Here is a 22,741-nt window from a genome sequence, read left to right on the forward strand (position 1 = left end):
ACAATCAGTAACTTGCTCAGATTATTTCCTCTAAAATATGCAGTCACTACCAGCTGTCCTGGTTTCAATTTGATTTTTTAAAAAAATATTTATTTATTTATTTATTTGAGAGAGAGAGAGTGCAAGTGAGAGAGCAGGAAGGAGGGGCAGAGGGAGATACAGAGTCTCAAGCAGACTCTGCACTGAGCGTGGAGCCTGACGCGGAGCTCCATCTCAGGACTCTGAGATCACGACCTAAGCTGAAACCAAGAGTACAACGCCCAACCAATTGCACCACCCAGGTGCCCCTCAATTTGATTTTATACAAAGCATCTTATGGGTTGACAGATATACATAATTTGAGATTGAGAGAATAATACCCAATATATAAATAGTGCTCTTGTCCAATACCTACATGTTAAATGCAATTGATTGAAGGATATGACTTCGGGTAGCCTAAGTCACATTTATTACCTGCTGCTTAATGGCTTATTTTGAATCTGGAATTCCTGATTCTTAACCTACTGCTATTTCCATTATACTATGAATGTGATTTTCATTTATAAGCTGTGGTTCTATTTTCCAGTCTTACTGGAAAAGTTGCAACACGCATGTTCAATGTGCTTCAACTGGATATTTATGACTGTGGTAACACCTTTAAATGGTCAATTACTTGGCTTTCATGGTATTACACTGAAGGGAATTTCCTTTTATTACAAAAAATTGTAGACAGGGCAATCAAATACTTTTCAAATAATTAAAAAAAAATTGTGGTTTCATATGAACTTCTCCTTGGAATTATTTAAAACATTTTAAAACAGAAGTGGTTGTTTCCAAAAACCAGAATTAACAAAGTAACTTGGAAGTTCATTTTGATTTTGAAATTCACTTACAGTTTATTTTAAAAATCATACTATGCTGGGGCGCCTGGGTGGCTCAGTTGGTTAAGCGTCTGCCTTCAGCTCAGGTCATGATCCCTGGGTCCTGGGATGAAGTCCTGCATCAGGCTCCCTGCTCAGCGAGGAGCCTGCTTCTCCCTCTGCCGCTCCCCCTGATCCTGCTCTCTCACTCTCAGATAAATAAATGAAATCGGAAAAAAAATAAATATAAAAACCACACTCTTATTCTTTGTTGTTTAAGTTTTTCAGCATAAAAGCAAAAGCAGTTTAATTCTGTTGTGGGATTATGTCTAGAATCACAAAGTACTTCATTTGCATCCTGACCAGTAACATCAGATTAAAAAAAAAAAAAAGACTTAAGATTATCCTACCTCTGCATTGATGATTTCGTATTCTTCTTGTGGCTGTGTTTCTAATCTTGTTCTCACTTTTTCAAACGCATCCATGTTTTTTGAAAGTGATTTTTCGTTTTCTTGTTTAATAGGCAGAAAATCCTGGAAAAAATTTTATTGGTATGATCATATTTCAAACTAGAGAGAAAAACCTCTGCTTTTTAGAGATCATCCCTATTTCCTTTTCATGCAAGTACTACAATGGTAGGTCTATACTTATGAAATAATATGCATTTCACAGATCTTAAATGCTTTCCTAAACTCAATAAATGCTGTTTTTTAAGCTCTTTTTCATTTCAAAATGTAAACAAAGAAAATAAGGTAGACACCTGATGGCTATACTATCAGTTACCACGTTTAAGTCCTTAAGGTGCAGAAGCACTAAGAAGCACTGGAGAGTATTTAGATATAAGAAAGATTTATACAAAATTAAGCAATAAAGGAAAGGATGCTTACATATTTAGTAGTCAGGGGAAGAGGTAGAAAAAAATGTTTACTGAGTTTTATAAAGTATAATGGCTCCTAAAATGAGGGAAATTTCAAAGGGAGAGGAAGAGATTATTTTTATTAATAAATGTTCATTATTATTTTTATTCACAGAAAGAATTATAAGAAACATGTCTTATTTTATATCTTCATTAGCCATAATTTTCTTCTCTTGTGGGGATAAGGAATCCCCCAAATAGAACTGTTTTATCAGATCAAAAGGTTAATTAATACTTTATAAGAACAGAACTTTTCTTTAAGGAAAAAATATGTTTGCCGTATAAAAAGAATAAGAAAAATTAATGGACAATTAATGAACATGAGTAGAGATATAGATAAAAGCTGAAGAAGCACTCAATGTCCTATTGGAAGTATGTAATAAGCTAAGAACTTTAGGTGACCTCTGGTGAGCACGTAAATGCCACATGAATTATTAAAATTTGGATAAGGCAAAAACTTCAGTTATCCAATAAAAAAAGGTTCACTGATTCAACACTTTACAGGTTTGCCTTGGTTAAGCAAAAGAATTCTAGCCAAGATTTTCAACATCAGCTTTCTGCCAAAGATGACAACTGCACAGTGATTTGTGCCCAGAGGGGCACTAAGCTGTTGGTAAGGATCTCTAACAGCTGGTAAATATTTATTGCACAAGTGTGTCCATGATACTTTACCAACACTGTCGAGAATGTAAGCTATGAATACAGTTTATATCGCAAAGAGTTTACAATCTAAAATTAAACACAAGAATAAAATAGAAATATCACCAAAACAAATTAAATGGAAAAACAATCATTTCCACAAAGTTTTTCTTTTGGACTTTTTGAGATACTTTGTGATTTGGATTAGAGTCCACTCAGGAACAACTGTTGTTATGGCAGTCCAAGTCATTCAGTCTCTACTTCAACCATATGCTCAACATCCTTGAGTAATCATTTGAAATCCAATCCTGGAGGCTCATATGTTTTTCATTTATTTCTTAGCATTTTCACAAAACTTAGAGTTGATCTTTAGAGTAGTGAGGTAAACTATCTGTATCAATAATTTCCAAATATCATCTGAAACACAAATTAGAAGATCACTAGAAATCTATCCTGAAACTACAACTTAGCAATAGGAACTACCTTTTCATTTCCAGATAACATTGCTTATTTGTTCTGTAATTCCACTGGAACTTTTGAAGTAGAGTCAGGACAGCTATGAAGAGTACCTCTGTCCACCTCTCAGTTTCTAGCACATTCTGTGTCAGGGAGCTAGGCCTGTTACTTCTAAATAACCATTCTTCTTCTTTTAAAAAAATACCCATTCTTATAGAGCCATGGCCAATGCAGGGCTAAAGGCAACAGAACTGGGAATAATACCTGTCCTCTTAGCTCAATTTATTTTACTTCTTGATTAACCTTTTTCTGGGTCAAAAATCCAAACAAACTGAGCTTACCTGAACCAAAATAATCCTGCAAGCAATAGGACTTTTTTTTTTTGTTTTAAGATTTTATTTATTTATTTGACAGAGAGACAGCCAGCGAGAGAGGGAGCACAAGCAGGGGGAGTGGGAGAGGAAGAAGCAGGCTCCCAGCAGAGGAGCCCGATGTGGGGCTCCATCCCGGAATGGCCGAATCACGCCCTGAGCCGAAGGCAGACGCTTAACGACTGCGCTACCCAGGCGCCCAAGCAACAGGACTTTTAACTGCCTTAATAAAATAGAAGTAGGCGGCGCCTGTCTCTCTTTCAAATAAATAAATAAAAAAGCTTAAAAAAAAAATAGAAGTAGAATTCAGAGCTTTATAAATAATTCCTCAAAAGGAACCACTCCCAGGAAAATGGAGATTTTACATAATATCCATAAATCCAAAATATTCAACATCCAAGTTGTTTTTGGTTTTAATTCTGTCCCAACAATACCCACTGGGTGTTTTAAGTTTTCATTTCAATGCCATTTAGCAATATAATTAGAGTACACAGCTAAACCTATCTATTTTAGCCAAGTATCTTAATACCTTAATAGTCTACTGGTTTGAAGGGCATATACTACCTAATGGAACTAAGGTGAAGATAGGTTTAACTTAAAATTTTAAGGTTACTATCACTCCATTACTGGAAAAAGGCACTCTTTCCCACCTGCCAGATGAACTGTGATAAAACCATTTTAACAATGAAACTTATGAAACAGGAGGATGGAATACATAAACTTCATTATGGCAAAAATCAATTCTAAAGACAGAAAAACTGCACAGTAGAAACACACTGGACAGCTTTTAGTCAAGATGGTACCATTAATAAATGGCTAATTCCAAATCCAGGGCAGGAGAGTAAAAAAATAGGCTTGTCAGAAAGCAAGGAAATGCCCAAAGCTTAATGGAGATGTGTTAAAAGGGCCAGTTTGTAGAGGTTCCTACATTTGGGACAATTTGAACGTCAAAAAGAATAAGGACTGTAACTGATATTACCCTGAAAAATATAAAAATTCATATTTTGAAAATAAGCCAAAACAAACAACAAAAAACTCGCCAAGCACACCAAACCAGAATTAAAAAAGAGGCTTCAACAAAAAAGAAAACTTTTTTACAGAATAATATCAGCGAATAAATACAGAAATAATAGAATCAGAAAATCATTAGCAACCCCAGTGACAAATGATTAGGGTAAAGATCATCAATGGTTGTTAAACTTATTAGGTAAAATGATGTTGAGTAACACAACGCTAATACAGTACCAAGTACTACCCTACTGATTACTTAGTAACTGCAAAGAGAATAAGGCTCCCTTTACTTATGGAAAGAACCAGCAATTATCACCTTAACCAAAATTATCAAGCTTTACATCATTAATAGTGGGAAACTGACATTACAGGACTCCTGAAATATAACATGAAGCATTTCAACTTCAGAAGACAAAAAGAGAGTAAACCTAAAGGAAGTAGAAGAAGCGGAATAAACTTGTTTCAATGAAATGGACGAAGAAACTAGAGAAGATCAACAAAATAAAAAGTTTGTTGTTTATTTTTTATATTAAAAAAAGTTGGTCCTCTGATAAATGTACTAAAAAAGACATGTAGAACAAGAGTGATTAAAAAAAGAATATTAGAAATGAAAAAGGTGGTGTAACTACAGATATAATACAGATTAAAAAAACACAATAAAGTTCTTTATGCCTAAATATTTGAAAACAGATAAAATGAATAATTTTCCAGAAAATAAATGAATTACCCAAACAGATAAAAACAGAAGAGCTGCATAAGCCAGTAACTATCAAAGAAATTAAACTGGTAATTAAGTGTCCTCTTCTTAAAAAAGACACCAAACCCAGACGCTTTCCAAAGTAGCTTTCTTAAATCTTCAAGGAACAGATAATCTTCTCATATGCTAAGAAAAAAATGTCAATTATTTAAAAGTACTCAACTTATTTTATGAGGCAAATATAACCTTGACACCAAAAATGGACAATGACAACATAAGACAATTAAAAATCAATCTTACTGTGAAACATGGACTAAAAAAAAAAAAAAAAACAACTAAAAATACAATGAATAAATGTATTTTTAAAAAAGCACAGAACGAAAAATAGTAACAGTAATAGTAAAACCCCATGTGACCAAGTAGGATATATCTTAAGAATGAAAGGCTGGATCAACATTAGTAGTTCAAATCTACTAATGTAATCTAACACAAATAAAGGAGATAAATCTTAGGGCCATTTCCATTAATGCAGAAAAAAATAGAAAATAATCAAGACACTAAAAAAATGATAAAACCTTAAATTAGGAATAATTTAGAGAAATTAGGAACTTCTTTGACTTGATAAATGGCTTCTTTGTTGCTTTACACAGTGTAGACCATACTAAATCTGTAATTAACACACGTGAAGTGTATTCATATTAGTACACCTTATTTAGTATCCATGAAACACTTCTCAATAACCTTAATTATACTCATTTAAAATATCTAGTTATATTTGCTGTTTCATTATTCAAAAGTGATTGTTAAATGAAGAGAAGTAACTGTTTTCTATGCCCCCTGCTTCCAATTCCTTTCCTCCCTTCTCTTGAGCCTCCTAAGATTTCTGCCCTTCTCATTCCACTGACTGCTCTTGTCAAGGGCACTGCAAAACACAAATGTTATTCTAGGTAAGGTGTTATGTGACCTATAAGCATCAGGACACAGTTCATAACTTCCTCCTTCCAAGAATACTTTTCTTCACTTGACTTCCAGGACACCTCATTCTTATTGTTTTCCTCCTATCTCACTAGCCCTTCTCAGTCTCATTAGCAGTTCCTATTCAACTCCCTGGCTTCTTAACATCAGCATGTCCTGGATCACTTCTTCATCTACAGTCTACTAATTGCCTTGGTGATCTCATCCAGCCTCATGACCTTAAATGCTATTTATATGCTGAGAACTCCCAAATTTGTATTTCTACCTGAACCTTTCCCCTGCACAAGTTGAACCTGTTTATCCAAGTGACTACTCAACACTTCCACCTGGATGGCTAATAGGTATGTTGAAAAATGTCCCAAACTGAACTTCCAATCTCCCCATGTACCCTCTCCCCTCAAAAACTCTGGTTCTTTAATCACTCCTATCTTGATAAATGACAATTCTGCCCTTCCAGCTGCTCAAGGCTTAAAACCACAGTCTTCTCTTTCTCTCTTGATACAACCAAGCAATCTGCAAATCCTTTCAATTCCACTTGCATGATCTATCCAGAATCTAACCACTTCTTACTCTTGTACTGGTACTACTTTGTCTGTACTGTTATCCTTTCTCCTTTGGATAAGGAGAAAGCCTAAATGCTCTCTGTTTCTGCTCCTGTCTTCCACAGGCTATTTTCAACAAAAGAGCTACAGTGAGCCTAAAGTCAGATCATATCACGTCTTCACTCAAAGCCCTCCAATGGTTTTCCATCTCACTCAAGAGGAAAAGTGAAAATCCTTGCAATGGCCTACCGACCTTGATGACCCCATCTACTACTACACTCCTCCCACACACACTTACTCTGAGCCACACTGGCCTCTTTGATACGGCTTGAACATGACTGGATTGCTCCTACCTCAGTTTTTAGAACTTGCTATACCCTATGTCCAAACACCTCCTCCAAGCTATTGCTCAAATGTCACCTTCACAGTTAGGCCTTCCCTGACCATCCTATTAAAATTACAATCCTCCCTGTCTCCATATGGCCTATTCATTCTTTCCCTGTCTTATTTTATGTTTCACTGTACCTACTGACTCTGACATACTTTGTGTCATTCATATGTTTCGTTTTTCTTCTCCCTTCTCTCAACTAGAATGGTAAGCTTCATGAAGGCAGGGATTTTGTTCCCTTTGCTCACTGCTACATATTGGATTGCTAGAATGGTGCATAAGTGTTCAACAAGTAGCTGCTGAGTAGAATGAAATAAAGCATAAAACAAAAATGTAAAGACCTATTTAAACAAAAGACATAAACAAAGTGAAAAGACATAGCACTAATTACAAAAAAGGTATCTACAGTACATAAAAGACAACGGACATCTAAAGAACTTTCACAAATCAGTAAGAAAAAGAAAACCCAATAAGAAGAATGGTCAAGGCATATGAGTAAGTAATTCAAGATAAAACCAAAGGAGTTAACACAGAAAAGCAGCTCAACTTCATTATTAATCAGGGCAATGAATATTAAACAATGAAATACTTGACACATTTATCTGTTGGAAGGGCAAAAAGGAAAAGGTCTGATAATACAAGTGAGATATAAAAAGAACTCTCATATATTCCTTGTTTGCATTTAAGATGGTTTATCAACTTAATTTGATAATGAAACATCAGCATATGAATACAATCAGGAATTCTAATTTTAGGTATAAGAATCTAGAAATAGTCTAGCACATATGAATAAGGAGATACATATAAGATGTTTTGCAGCTTTTGTTTTGTAATCTGGAAATTGGAGAAAATCTACATGCCTGTCCAAAGAAAATGGATTAACTGTGATATATTGAACAATGGAATACTACATAGTAGTTGTACTAAACAAACTAGCAATACACATATTAATGTGGAATCTCAAAATCGTTAAGTTGAACAAAAGTTATATAATTGTATGTATAATATATAAAGTTTCAAAACATGTAAAACACTCCTATATGTCATCTGTGGATACAAATACATGTGCAATTTATATAAACACACACATGGAAAGATAGATTAAGGACAATGATCACCACTGGGGAGGTTAGGGAATGTGATACAGGAAGTACACAAGAGTCTTCAAATATGTTATTTTTCCAGTTAAGAAAAGTCACACCAAGTAGTGAGTACATGGGTATTTATTATGGTATTGACTTTGTTAGTATTTGTAACAGTTTATAATAAAAGGTGCTAAAAAAGAAAGGTACTAGGAATCAGGTTACCTGATGTCTAGTTCTGACTCTGCTAATTTTTTTACTTAACCTTGGACTGTGGCTCTGGTTTTTTCATTTGCAAAGAAAGAGCTCACACACTTTCTGATTTCAAAACTTACTACACAAAGCTACAGCAATCAAGACAGTGTGGTACCAGCATAATGACAGACACACGGATCAACAGGCTAGAACTGAGAGTTCAGAGATAAACCTTAACATTTATTGATTTTTTGACAATGGTGTGAACACAATTCAATGCCTATCTGGGTAAAGCAGTGAGGGGGGGGGGAAGGTGACAGAGACACTACCCTGTAATGAAACACAGGAAGATTTTGAAGCAAAACATCTATTAAGTGGGATAAAGACCATAATAGCTTTGTGTGTTTGTGGGGAATGGGGGTTGAGTCAAAAACAACTTTTCTAAGAGGCTTTTGAACTTCAGAATCCAAACAGAAGAGGGATTATCATCCTATATTCACTATTTCTCCACTAAGATGTCCCCAATAAAATGGAATCACCCTATAATGATGAAGTTTGACTGATTCTATCTCTTCAGTCTTCCCTCAAATTTACTTTTCTCCATTATCAGGCAGATATATTTGAATGTGCCTATAGGCACCAACTACTTTTTTTTTTTTTTACTTTATTATATCTGTAGGAGTGAACAAAGTTGGAACTGAGTGTATGCTTGCTGAAAGAAAATGTGCGTTGTCTATAGGTCTCTTCATAGCATACCTGGGTCCCAGTGATCATAAAAGATAGACAGCACAGCTTTCATTTCTCATAGAAGAAATGATTGATGTACCACATGTGAAAGCGGGACTGGTTTTTCAGGTGAAAGAGTTACTAAAAGAGCTACTGAGTCAGGTTAAAGTTTCTAGGTGACAAGAATCTATGAAAGAGAATTGGAAAGTTGCTTCAGGGACAAATGGAGGGAAAAAATAGTCAACCTCCTGTTCAGGGTGTGAGCTAATCTCAGCTGTCAGTCTGCCGGTAATTCCTGCCTACTATTTATAAACTAAGACTCAAGATAAATGTACTAGATGACAAAATGTTCCAAACGAAGTGCAAAATAAAATGACCTAAAGATCCAAAATTTTTTGACTAGGTAAAATTTAAAGTTTATGTTTCCTAAGTAGAATAAAGCTGCACACACACGAAACGTAATAATGAAATAAAAGACATGAAGAATTTCTGAGTAAAGAAAGAAAAAAATGTGTTAAACTAAGCCAAGATACTATAAAAAGAAAAATAATCTGAAAGACTAAGACGTAAAGAGTAAAAAAGTCTAAGAACCACAGATAAAAAGTTAAAAGCGAAAACAAACAAAAAACAGACAAAAAACCAAAACCCACACAAGAACCCATGAGCATGAGCTAAGAGGAAACCTTGGGGGGTAAAAAAAAAGAATCCAATAAAATAAGATGAAAAAAATATCATTTTTAAAAAGAGAAGCCACTCAAGTATCCACTGACAAAATGGATATGGTATCCACATACAATGGAATATTATTCAGCCACAAAGAGGATGAAGTTCTGATGTATTCTACAACATGGACGAACCTTTAAAACATGTTAAATGAAATAAGCCAAACACAGAAGGATAAATACCATACGATTACAACTACATGAATTATCTAGAATAGGCAAATTCATAGAGAAAGAAAATAGATTAAAGGTTACCAGTGGCCTGGAAATGGAGACAGTGGGGAGTTATTGTTTCATGGATACATTTCTTTTCGGTGATGATAGGGTTTTAAAAATAGTGGTGATGACTGTACAACATTGTAAATGTAATGAATGCCACTAAATTATACACTTAAAAGTGGTTACAATGGCCAATTTTATGTTATACATGGTTTACCACAATAAAAAAATGAGGTCGTCAAAACAAAGAAGAAAAAAAATCAGTATGCAACAAAACAATTTAAACCAGAAACTGAAATATTAAACTAATATGGTAAATTATTGCGAAAGTATCACCCCCAAATGTAATTTAATGAGCCTAAGGAACACAACAAGTATATGGTAGGGAGGTGGCAGCAGCATAAATAGATAGCTTAATCTCTAATAAGTAGGATGGCTATATAATTTACCATCCTAACCATGACATTTTTGAGAGGAAAGGGGACACTATTAATAATTACACAGGAACAACAGGTGTAGATTGGGACTGTCCCACGCAAAGAGAATGTGTGGTGACTCTACATGTAATGGCAATCAGGTCCTCAAGGTTGAGGTCAGGCCCACAGCTTGGGGTCTGGCCGAAGTACAAGAGTCTGAACGCATCTTCCTGAAGGACCCAAGTGGCCAAAAATGCAAGCCTTTTTTTCATTTTTTTTTTTAAACAAAGAATTAACACACATGGAGTTACTAAAGTTCACTAATTTGAGATTTATAAAACAGATTATTAGATTTTGTTAAAAGCTATTATGGTATTCTAGGAATTTTAGAAAGCTGAATTATACTTTGAAATGCACTGGTCAGCATAAGGATTTCCAAAAGTGAATCATTTTCAATATATATCTTTATGTATTACATTATAACTGTACAAATATATATGCGTATATTCTTTTATACCTAAATTGAACTACAGACAATTGAGCCTTAGCATTTTAAAAATCAAACTAGAACTACTGAGAAAGTTAATAACTGATATCTTACCCATCCTTTATCTTTAAACTAAAATTAATCTTAATGACCTACAAATAGGTTAACTTAAAAAGTCCATACCTTACTTGAGAAGCTCCGACTTGGGATGTTTCTTGCTAACTCTGATATCGTGGGTTTATTCTGCAGACACTTGGTTAGGTGATATTTTTTCAATTTTATTCTATTGTAATAATGATCAGCGAAGGTACAGTGATTCAAGTGCTGTTTCTGCATGCATTTCCCAAGGCGAGGAATACTATACTTCAAAGCCTGGAGAAATAATTTGCTCTTCTGCTGCATGATATCAGAGTCCCTGGTTTATGCTCCCTTTGGGGCTGTCAGCACATGATTTCATAGGTAGGATTACACAGTAGTGGGTTCTCAGAGTATCTAAGATCCGCAGTTCTTATCCCTCCCCTTCAGGGCCATCCACCCTTCAGGTTATGAGTTAACTGCAGACAGCTGATAACTCAGGTTAAAAACACCTGAAAACTTGTGTAAGTTAAAGTTTTATTCAAATCACACTTCTCGGCAGACGTGACTTAAATGTCTCATTTGTAAAGTCAATCCTATCAGGCTCAAACTATGCAGCACAGATTCTGGTACACATGGGGCAAACTAAAAAATAACAAAAATAAATAAATAAATAAAATTTGCAAACAAATACACAGACTTAATGGGGGCATCTCCAGAACTCTTGAGCGCATTAAAAGGCAAAAAGGCTTTGATCTTAGGAAATCCAGAACGTATCTCTGGTATGTATATGAAGGATAAACTGGTAAAGCCGACTTACTTAATAAAGGTAGAGGAGTTGTTGAGTGCTTAGTGCCAGACACTTTTATGTACTTTGTCTAATTTAAACTTCATAAGGACCTGACAGAGTAGCCATTATAACATTCATTTTACAGATGAGCAAGCTGTGGCTCTGGGAGGTTTTGGCAAGTGCCCTAGGTCACTTGGACAGAAAGTAGCACAGCAAAAAGTCCAATCTGGTTGGCTCCAAATCTTGGACGTATCAACAACTGGACTCAACGTTGAAAAGATATTTAGCTCTTTAGTTAAAACAAAACACATCACTTTAGGATGAACAAATACAATGTGAGGCCACCCCTGGTTTCTGTTGAAAAGATGGTTCTCATTAACCCATCAAAGCAAGGCTAGTAGTTAAGAGAGACACCTGGGTTCAGGTCGTCCCTCAGGCACTCACCACCTGTGCCTCAGTTTCTTCATCTGCAAAACTGAGATAATGATACCATTTACCTTATGGAGTTGTACGAATAAAATTAGACAATTTATGTAAAGATCTTAATATAGTGCCTGGCACGTAGTGTGCACTCAATAAATGCTGGCTACTATTATTGTAAGAGAAATCAAAGTATCTTGCACACTGTTGCATGTCATCATGGCAATCTTCCACAAAACGCCCCTCGGTATCAAAGGCACAATACTGCGTCAGATTTACTAGAGATCTGATCCCCTACAACGCCTCCGCGCCCTCCCCCCAATCTCTCTCTGTGTCGCAGCAAAATAAAGGGCGAGTGGGGAAAAGAGGTAAGTAGCCAACAGTAACCATCCCCAACCCCCGCCCGCGAAGGCCTTGTAACAGGGACCGAAAAGGACCTAAATAATTATACCCATTCCGGCAGTCTCAATCCATCCATCTTTCATCCGCAGAGAGAAAACAGTATGCAAGGCCAGGGATGGGGGTGGGGAAGACGAATGGGTGTTTCCCGGGGGGACCTAGTCGTTTTCCCGGTGCAACTCTCCACCCCAGGGATGAGGCGAAGTGAGCGCAGGGAGGCTGGGGGAATGGGGTGGCGGCAGTTTGTGCCACGCGGAGAAGGGACGCCAGGCAAAAAGCGAGGACCAGGGGACTGAGGCGTGACTGGGTGAGGGGAAAATGGGGAGAATCCCTCTTGTACACAGTATGCCCCTCCATACGTACGCAAGTTGAAGGACAGTCGGCCGGGCTCTGCACACCGAAACAAGACAGGGCACGTCCGAAAACCAGAAGCTTTCGGGAAGGAGCACCGCTGTTAACTCAGTCGCGTCCAGCCGAAGTCTGCGTTCTGCAACGCGCAGAACTACAACCTATCCAGAGCCGCCCAGAGCTGGTTTGCAGCACGCCGGTGTGCGTAACTCCAGTCAAGCACCAACCCTAAGCAGATTTCGCCATGTTTATTGTGGTCATGAGCGTCTTCTCCTACACCTGGGTTTCTTAAAACCCTGAAAGTTTTAAGCCTTTTCGGTCTTTGCTAGTCTTCTGGGCTCGAGATGAGGCAGGGGACAAGGGGAAAAGAGGAGCCAGTGTCCCGCGAGTTCTGCCACAACTCCTTCACTTTTCGGCCCGCCCTCACTAAAGATGGCCGCCAGCAAAAATGGTGCAATGACGCGAGCCGCGCTACCCTGGTTGCCAAGGAGACGCGAATACCGGAAATGCGGAATTCGGGGAGGGTGCGCGCGCTGGGGCGGTCGGAGGGAGGTCCGGCTCACAGGTCCTGATTGGGAAGAAGTCGGCAGGTCCTGGCAGGGGAGAGCTGTGGCCGTGACAACTCGGGGTATAGACGACTTTAACGGGATGGAGTCGCGGGTCGCGGACGCCCAGGCCGGCGAGGCTGAGCGAGCTGTGGGCGAAGGCCCAGCAAGCGGCGGCGCCTCTCGGGGGCTTCAAGTCTCGGAGCCCTTGGGAGCCGCCCGGTGGAAGCTCCTGCGGCAGGTAAGGGAGAGTCCACTCGCCTCACCTTTGCATCTGGTCACTTCCCTCGCAGGTACGAGGCGAGCGACCGGCCGCGACTCTCCTCTTGGCGGCTCCGGGAGTTCCCTTGTAGTTTTGCCAGGAGCCACCTGAGAAGCGCCCCCTTGCTTCTACTAAGGGTCCCACCAAAAGGGAGGAATTAGGGTGGGGCAGGGAGGGGGCAGCCAACGCCGAGTTCTTGGGAAACTCAGATGGAAGTAGATCTTCTTTTGGATATGTGTCTGCATCTGGGGGACTTTTCTCTTTGCTTAACAATCCAGTTGGTGGGACCGCTGCTCCCCATCCTATGCTGCTTCTCTTTCCTGCTTCTGTTTTACTTTTCCCCCGGGTTTCTTCTTGCTTCTTATCTGCCTGCCTGAGTCTGGTTCAAAGTTTGGCCCCTTTTCTTGGAGATCAGCGTGGTTGACTGTGTTGGGACTGTGACGTTGCACGTGCTGTCGGTACAGCGGAGTGTGGAAGGTGTATTAAGAGCTGTCTCTTTTACTGGGATGTGAAGTTTTCATGTTGATCTTGTAGTTTGAAGTGATCAGCGAGATTCTTGGTGCCCAAGGTGTTCTGGTCCGGGTGTGTTGGTTTGTTTAATGACGGTTATTTTCTTGTATTTAAGAGTTGCTGCTGTTGCTGGTAACTTCACTTGTATGCAAGCTTGACACATTTCTGATTTGACATCGCCGACCCTCTTTCCAAACTTCTCCCCTTCCAAACTTGCTGAAATAAAATCTGTTTATTGTTTTGAACACCAGTGTTATGCTTCTGCTGAGGTTTCCTCCTGAAAACTTGAATCAAGAGGACACTTTACATTTCTGACTGTTCTATTTCGAGAAGAATTTTCCAGCACTGGCCACTTTCTTTGAGAATGTGTTTAGTTTTTTGAGGGTTACTTTGTTTGCAGTTGTCTCCAATCAGCTTCTTATATGAGGGTTACTTTGCAGTTGTCTCCAATCAGCTTTATGTCATGACATAACTCAGTGATCATTTCTCAAAGCATTATTGATCTGGTTTTGTTATTAATGTTACAAAATTATAGGATAACAAATGCATGTCTTCACAGATCATTATAGAAACTTTCTACAGTGAAATGGTTAAAGTTGAATTATCAATGTAGTCAAATAGGGCCTTGAATTAATCAATCAAATCTTATTGTGATGATTTCAGTGATTCTTAGTATAGTAAGAACTCCAGTTGACCAGCACATGTATTCATTCTGAGTTGCTGTCTACATCAGAACCAAGACAAGCTTTAGCTATGGCTGCCATTTGTACTCCTCATGTTTTGGCGTTTAATGTTTTGATACACATGTGTACTCTGCTTAGAGTCTTATCTTCTTTCCTACTTGTTAAATGACTGTTCATTTTTCAGAACTACATTTTAATGTCTTCTGTGAAGACTCTCCTGACTCCTCTGGGCTGAGTTAGACCCTCTGCTCACTCTGCCGGTGAACCCCATATCATTTTATGATCATTTATTCAGAGTTCATCTAACTTACTAGAATGGGAGTTCTCCCTGGGAAAAGATGGTATTTTATTGATCTCCATCCTCTGCACGTTGTGCGGTGCCTGGCAGATATTATTAAGTGTTGTGGAAAGCCTGAGAGTAACAGGCTTTAAGTGGCCCATAGTATTAAGTCCTCAGTGTATTTTATCAGTTAGCTGTTAATTAGTAACAAACAACTACAACATTAAGATGGCAGAGAGCAGAGAGCATTTATTTTGTTTGTGCGTCTGTGGGCCTCTTGGGAGCTGACTGACATAAGCTGTCATCAGCAGACTGGCTCTAATCCTTGGACCAGTTGGCTGACATACTCTCCTGAGCATGGCAGAGGTATAAGAGAGCAAGGGCAACCACAGAAACACATTTTAAGCCCTTGCTAACATCCTGTTGGCCAAAGTAAGATACTTGGCCAAGCTTAAAATCAAAGGGCAGAGAAGTATACTCTTCCCTTGAAGGGGCAAGAAAGGAAGTGAATGTTTTTCCATAGTAAATCTAATCTACAATGTATATTAAACATTTGTAGGTGCTTAGTAAATATGTCTCAAATGGACCATCCACATCTTGTATGTGTCCAGGACTGGAAAACTCAGGGATCTAAACAGTGATAGAGAGATGCAGCTCTCTCTCTTAGGGGCATCTGCTTGTGTCTACTTGTTTTTTTCTTCACAGTTCTGTCATTCCCTTACCCCATAGGGCTTCAATGCTATCTAATGGTCCTTCACTTTAACTGTTCAATATTTTTTTTTGGTTTGGTAATTCACCTTTTTTTTAAAATAAAAAACCCCGTTGACCTAGTTCATCATTTGATACCAGGTCACATGATAAATTGCTGACTTTTGAGCCTAGCGCTCACTTTAATCAGATGAAGACTACGGAACAATATTGGTAGAGGCTTTGGATAGTATTCTGTTTTCCTCTTTGTTGGGTCTCATTACCTGAGAGCAAAGATGGCTTTTGGCAACTACAGGCTTTCATCATGTGCTCAACTAGTGATCCAGAAGAAATGACCCTTTTCCCAAACAACCAAATAATGTCCATTAAATGACTCTAATAGGCCAAGCTTGGACCAGTTGTTGGGTCCAGGAGAATAAGGCACTTTGGCTACCTGGGACATTAGCCCACTCTGTGTCAAGGAAGATAACAATCCCATCATTATTTCATAGAGTGAGGGAGGGCAGTTCCCAAGAGGAAGGGATGTAGGACAGGTGAAAAAGTAGCAATGACCATTACACACACATTCACGAACACCTACAAAATGAATAGTCTTACCTAGAGGTCTAATACTTGATTTAATCTGATTAAGGGAATATTTCACAATATGATTTAAATTAAAACACGATGCCATATGTTTGAAACTACCAGTGGTGAAAGAAACAGCATGATTCTTTGCCTTTTCCTAGTTCTCTGATGTTCAGCAAATTAACATCCCCTTCTTTCCTCTCTCATGTGATTAGTATCTATCCCATAGGGTTATTTGAAGATTTAGTGAAGAGTGTGGTAAGACATGCATTAATTTTTACTTAGAAATTTGGTGTAATTTGCTGATGAGCAATCTAGGCCTGGAGTTTTCTTTGGTAAAATTTTTATTTATGCATTGTATTTTTATTTTTATTTTTAAAATTAGTTTTAGAGGTAGAATTTAGCAACTCATTAGTTGCGTATAACACCCAGTGCTCATCACATCAAGTGCCCTCTTAATGCCCATCATCCAATTATCCCTTCCCCTACCGACCTACACATTGTATTTTTAAAATAGTTTGGTGCTAGTCAGACTTTTTGTCTCCTCTTGTGTCCGTTTTGGTAGTTGTATTCTAGGAATTTGTCCATTTCATCCAAATAGTCATAGTTTTTATAATATCCCTTTGCTATTTTTTAATGCCTGCGGATCTGTAGTGATCTCCCTGTCACATTCATATTTATATTTTCTCTCTTTTTTCTTATTAGTGTTATCAAGGGTTTGTCAGTTTTATTAATCTCTTTAAAGAACCAACTTTTGCTGTTTTAATCTTTCTAGCTATATTTTTGTTTACTTTATTAATTTCTGTTTTTTTAGGGTACTTAATTTGCTTCTTTTTGTAATTTTTTTTTTTTTAAAGATTTTATTTATTTGACAGAGATAGAGACAGCAAGCGAGAGAGGGAACACAAGCAGGGGGAGTGGGAGAGGAAGAAGCAGGCTCATAGCGGAGGAGCCTGATGTGGGGCTCGATCCCATGACGCCGGGATCACGCCCTGAGCTGAAGGCAGACGCTTAACCGCTGTGCCACCCAGGCGCCCCTCTTTTTGTAATTTTTGCAATGGATGCTTAGCTTACTGATTTTTAGCCTTTCCACAAATTTTCCTCTAAGCACGAATTTATCTGCATTTCATATGTCTTGAAATGTGTTTTTATTATTCAGTTCAAAATACTTTCCAATTTCTACTGGATTTTCTTCTTCTTCTTTTTTTTTGGTTCATAACTTTTTTAGAAGTATATTGCTTCATTTCCAATATATTTGGTGTTTTAGGTAACGTTTTAGTTATTTTTCATTTGATTATGACTATTAGGTTGTTGATTTTTAGTAATTATACTCGATGATGATGTTTAATGGGATGCCTAATTCCCTTTTTCCTGCAAGTTCCTCTTTGCTAGATATAGAGGCTTGATCAGATTCAGATTAATGTTTTTGGCTTGGTCTGGTTTGGTTGGTCAAGATGATGGTAGACTATGCTTTCATCAGTAATCACAGTGGTGTCTGGTTATTTCTCTTCCTGGTGATGATTGTCTAGGTTCATGAATTCATGAGAAGGTTGAAAAATGGTGATATTCTAATTGTGTCATTCCTTCCTCATTTATTTCTTGGGATACTACTATAAGGACAAACTTCCCCTTATCTATTTGGATATTCTCAGTTACAGTTCATATAGGAAAGACAGAAAAATACTTGATTCTTTCTCTTTGTTTACTAGTTTTCCAAATAATAAGCTGGTTCTCTAGCATCCTTTAAAGATCATCAATGGGGTATTTAAAAAAAAAAATACCCTGACGAACTCATATGTTTCGATTCTATTACATTTATTACCTTTGTTAATGCTCGCGCTGTCCCATCTTTGGCCAATGGACCCTATTCAAATTGGCTTTGGAGTTCTTTTGATATAACTCTTAATTTTTTATGGCTTTCTTAGTTTCTTGTGTGCAGGGTGTCCTAGGTTCATTTGTATAATTCATGCCATTTCTCCAAGGGGCCTTACTTTGTTTTAATAGAAAAATAATATTTAAAGACAGCAATATGGGCATTAAGTGTATCCATTGCTACTAGTTTGGTCATTGTTTCTAGAACTTTTAAGTGGTAAGATGTAAGAGATATATATGTTTTTACACATGTTTTAATAGATAAAATAACCCTTAGTTTCTGTTACACTTTATTCAGATTCAGAGCTATAGAGTTTTTGCTTACCATCATTAATCTTACAACTTTGTTTCTCCCATATTTAAAAACCCAGTTTTCAGTGACCCCCAACAAAATTACTCATTTGATTTATCTTAAAATAGACACACATACACACACACGCATGAGACAGGCTCAGAACAATATACCTGCCCCTGCCTAGGTAGTAAGCTTTGAAATTCAGCTTTTACCCCCTAAGTCCACAGGCTGTAAAAGGTGCTGCTTGTCTTCTTAGCTCTTTGTAATGGAATTGGATCAATGTCCCCACAAGGAAAGTGATTGCAAAAGCCAAGCTCACCTCTCTGGATTTATATCCTTTTTAAGTTATTAGACTGGTAAATCTTTACTAGTTCTCTGCTTTGTTCTTTGTTCTCTGCTACCTTAAATAATGTTTTAAGATATTCTGTCCAGGGGTGCCTGGGTGGCTCAGTCGGTTGAACATCTGACTCTTGGTTTCGGCTCCGGTCATAATCTCAGGTCCTGGGATTGAGCCCCACATTGGGTTCTGCACTCAACATGGAGTCTGCTTGTCCCTCTCCCTCTGCTCCTCCCCTTGCTCATTCTCTCTCACTCTCTCTCCCTCCCACTGTCTCCCTCTCTCTTGAATAAATAAATAATAAAAAAATCTTTAAAAAAAAGGTATTCTGTCCATCATCTGTAGTCGCCTCCAGCAAGAGGTTGGCCTACATTATCTAATCTGACGTATTTGGAAATGAATGTCCCCTGACCGCTTAAACTTTGAACCCCTAACCTGTGTATATATCATATGAACACGATATTTGGCTTTATTTCAAAGGTTCTGAAGCAGAAGCACCTGGATGATTGCCTGCGACATGTATCCGTAAGAAGATTTGAATCATTTAATCTGTTTTCAGTAACAGAAGCCAAAAAAAGGGCAGCCGACGAGGAAGTTGGTGCATGGGTCCAATACACAAGTGTCTTCTATCCTGAGTACAGTATTTCTTTAAGGTAAACATCACTCCAGTGATGATTTTTTAAAAAAGTATTTTTCTCTTGTAGAAGAAAAGCAGTCTAATAAGAATCTCATTGTTCATTCTATTGAGTTTGCCGGTAATCTTGATCAGAACTTGGGTTTTGCAGCATTGTGTTAGGAAATCCTGCTATTTTAACTGGGTTTTGTTGTATTCTCAGAACTAAAGAAAAAAAATTCTCAGGCATGTAGCGGCATTTGAGGACAAAGTGGCTTGCAAATCAAAAGGTTCTTTTTAACCATTCTCTCATAGCATTTGACAAAAAACCAAGTTCTTTTTGAAGAGGCAAGGGAGGCTGAAAGTGAAAACAGAATTTTCCAAACTACTCTTCAAGTAGTAGTTATCTGAAAAATCAAGCTTTGATATTTTTTCCATTCATGTTTTGTCACTTTCAGACCAGAATCTTAAGAATAGGAGGAGAAAATTCAGCTGAAAACACTGATATTGTGAGAAGCATACAGACTGTTCTGGCTTTAAAAATCATTGAAGAAGAGACAGGAGAGTTGCACTGAAGTAACAAGACACCATTTTTACTGAATTTTCTCTCACAGTTACAGTCTAGCATGTTGCAATATTACTGTAGGTGTTTGATTTTATAAAATCTTCCTTTTTTGACAAGATTTCACATTTTGAAAGGGAGGGAGGAGCGCATTTACAGTAACTGTAAGAAGAGCAAAAAACATTTTAAGTGGAATGTGACTGAATAAGGTTTAGGTGAGGCGAGGAATAATTTTAAGAAAAAAAAGTTTTCACAAAGGATGTCTATTTATAGTATATGTTTCTTGAACTATTTCAGTTTAAAATATCTAAGCTTTAAAAGACATAATAGCTTAAAATTTGGGATCTGGATAAAAATTGACTAGGGTGGGCAGGGAAGAACAGTTAGGATCTGGTTTCGTAATTGTTGAAAACTCCAAAAAGTAGATAAAAACCTAGGGGTTTGTGAGCTTGCCTGTATATTCATTATGAGATTCTAACTCGAATACCTCAACTGTCTCACGTTCTGATGGAGATAATTAGTTTAGTTCTTGGTTAGAAAGGGAAGAAAAAGGCATTTTGTGCTTACTGTGTGCCCCATACAAAGAGAGGTGTCTTGAGGTATGCTAGTTAATGTAATCTTTACAGTAACTCTACAAAGTAGTAATGAAGATGATTCAACAATTGAAAGATAGTATCTATAAGGAAATTAAAGAGAAGAACAGACTGATTCAATAGCAGTCTTCAGGTGTAAAGTTCTAATACTTACCCTCTATATCCAATGGTGACAAGATGCAGTTAAGTGTCAAACGTGCCAAGGAGGATTTCCTGACATCTTTGAGGTCCTAGCAAGGGTTAGCTAGAGAGAATGTGACATCTGTTCTAAGGAGTTTTCAAACCAGGGCGTGGTTCTGTGGCAGATGACCCTGGTGTAGCAGGAACGCAGGCTCCACTATAAACTGAGACTCCTTTCCAAAGGCATGGTTCTTTGTGATAGATCCATTTTTCAAAAAATAAATAAATAAATAAATAAACGCAAGCCTGTCTATATAAATATGACATTGAATCCTCATTTATGGAGAGAAGGCAGGTGACCAAGCTACAACATTGGCCTTGATAGCTACCAAGATTTATTCTCTTTTTTCAAACTAGTTTGTTTCTCTCCACATTAGTAGTGCAAAGATAACAATAGCTTACATGTATTCTAGAGCTGAACACTATCTTAGAATAATTTTGAAAAGATCATAACCACATTAATAAAGGCTGACCACCGAGTGACTACTATTTGACAAGCCCTGTTGTGAGTAGTTTACATGTATTAGTTTATTTAATCCACACAACAGTTTATGAGGTAAATACTATGATTATCTTCATTTTGCAGACGAGCAAAGTGAAATGCAGAGAGGTTAAATGACTTGATCGAAGGCCAGTGATTGTGCCTCTATTCAAATCCCAGTGGTCTGGTTCCACAGCCTGTACTTTTAAAGACTTTTATTTTGAAATAATTACAGCCGTTCAGGGAGTTGCAGAAATAGTACAAGGAGTTCACTTACCTTCACCTAGCTATCTCCATTGGTAACATTTTATATAATGACAGTCACTGCACTTTTAACTTCTGCACATGCTGCCTCTCCTGAGGCAATCATGTATCCACTTATTCATTTTACAGAGGAAGGGATTGAGGCCCAGATAAACTAATTTCCTCATTGATTATTCTGAGCATTCTATTTCTTACTCCATAATTCTGTTACTATATAGGAAATCACTGAAATTACTGCAATTGCTTAGGTAGGGGAGGATATCTGCCAAGAACAGTTCATTCCATTCCATTGCCAATTTTGTTCACGTTGATTTCTTTTACCACTTCCTCTTGTTATCTGTTATCTGCCCAACATGGATCTCCATTCTTGTTCCTTTAATATCTCATATCAACTCTCTTCTCAACCTGCTTACATGACATTTCTTTAGCTACCTTTATCTTCTTCAGTATTGTTTGAATTGCGAGCATTCTAAAGTTTAAAAAAATTACTTGCAGTAGCTAAAGGTTGTTGTTTAGAAGGTAGTTTTGGAATGGAGTACTATTATTTTCATCTACATTTTTTATTTTATTTTATTTATTATTTCTTAAGATTTTATTTATTTATTTGACAGAGAGAGACAGCGAGAGAGGGAACATAAGCAAGGGGAGTGTGAGAGGGAGAAGCAGGCTTCCTGCAGAGCAGGGAGCCTGACGCGGGGCTCGATCCCAGGACCCTGGGATCATGACCTGAGCCGAAGGCAGACACCCAATGGCTGAGCCACCCAGGCACCCCTTATCTACATTTTTAAAAGTTTGTTAAATCAACACTTTGAAATGACTGGAAAAAAAGGTGATGAATAGTTTTAAATAAATTTAAATCAATAAATATTTAATGACACCTTCTATATAGGTTAACAAAAAGAAATGTAAGATATATTATCCTCAAGGGTTTTAAATATGTGAAAAGTTAAGTAATAAAAATATTAAATAAGAAGGAAAGTTTAAGCACCCATTCTCAGAACTGTCATTAGGCATCGCACAACTGATTTCCAAAGAACTGGAAGACTTCATACAAATAAGGAGCTTAGAGGTGAGGGTGATTTTCGGAAGGCCTTGAGGGGCAGAGGTTTAAGCTGGATCTGGAAGTAGGTGGAACTTCTGAGGGAAAGGGAGAAGTCATTTCAGATGAGGGCAAAGGCACTAGAAGATACCCAGGGGGAGAAAGTGCAAAAGGCAGAGTCATCAATGGCTCTCAAAAACCATCACAATCTCTATGGGAACCATGGTCAATACATGT

The 22,741-nt window shown here is 37.6% G+C and overlaps 2 protein-coding genes across 6 annotated transcripts in view; one reads left to right on the forward strand and one right to left on the reverse strand.

Annotated features, from left to right (window-relative positions):
* PREPL (prolyl endopeptidase like) overlaps nt 1-12,903 on the reverse strand; it is a 51,562-nt gene extending 38,659 nt beyond the window's left edge. The window contains exons 1-3 of one of the 5 annotated variants that reach the window (XM_045771799.2): nt 12,729-12,903; nt 10,865-11,401; nt 1,250-1,372 (exon numbers count right to left, since the gene is read on the reverse strand). In XM_045771799.2, coding sequence (XP_045627755.2) covers nt 1,250-1,372; nt 10,865-11,083 — 342 coding nt within the window. In that variant the 5' untranslated portion in view covers nt 11,084-11,401; nt 12,729-12,903. Of the gene's footprint in view, nt 1-1,249; nt 1,373-1,726; nt 5,221-10,864; nt 11,402-12,728 lie in introns of those variants that run through there. The other 4 variants (XM_045771797.2, XM_045771800.2, XM_045771801.2 and 1 more) reach the window with 4 other exon arrangements.
* A 348-nt stretch (nt 12,904-13,251) lies between these two features.
* The window catches only part of CAMKMT (calmodulin-lysine N-methyltransferase), a 381,062-nt gene continuing 371,572 nt past the window's right edge, over nt 13,252-22,741 (forward strand). Inside the window, exons 1-2 of the mRNA XM_045771589.2 lie at nt 13,252-13,499; nt 19,253-19,425. Coding sequence (XP_045627545.1) covers nt 13,362-13,499; nt 19,253-19,425 — 311 coding nt within the window. The 5' untranslated portion in view covers nt 13,252-13,361. The remainder of the gene's footprint in view (nt 13,500-19,252; nt 19,426-22,741) is intronic.

The sequence above is a fragment of the Ursus americanus genome, chromosome 7, assembly GCF_024610735.1.
Source record: "Ursus americanus isolate L20-20 chromosome 7, mUrsAme1.1.p, whole genome shotgun sequence".
In the NCBI taxonomy this organism is placed as follows: Eukaryota; Metazoa; Chordata; class Mammalia; order Carnivora; family Ursidae; genus Ursus; species Ursus americanus.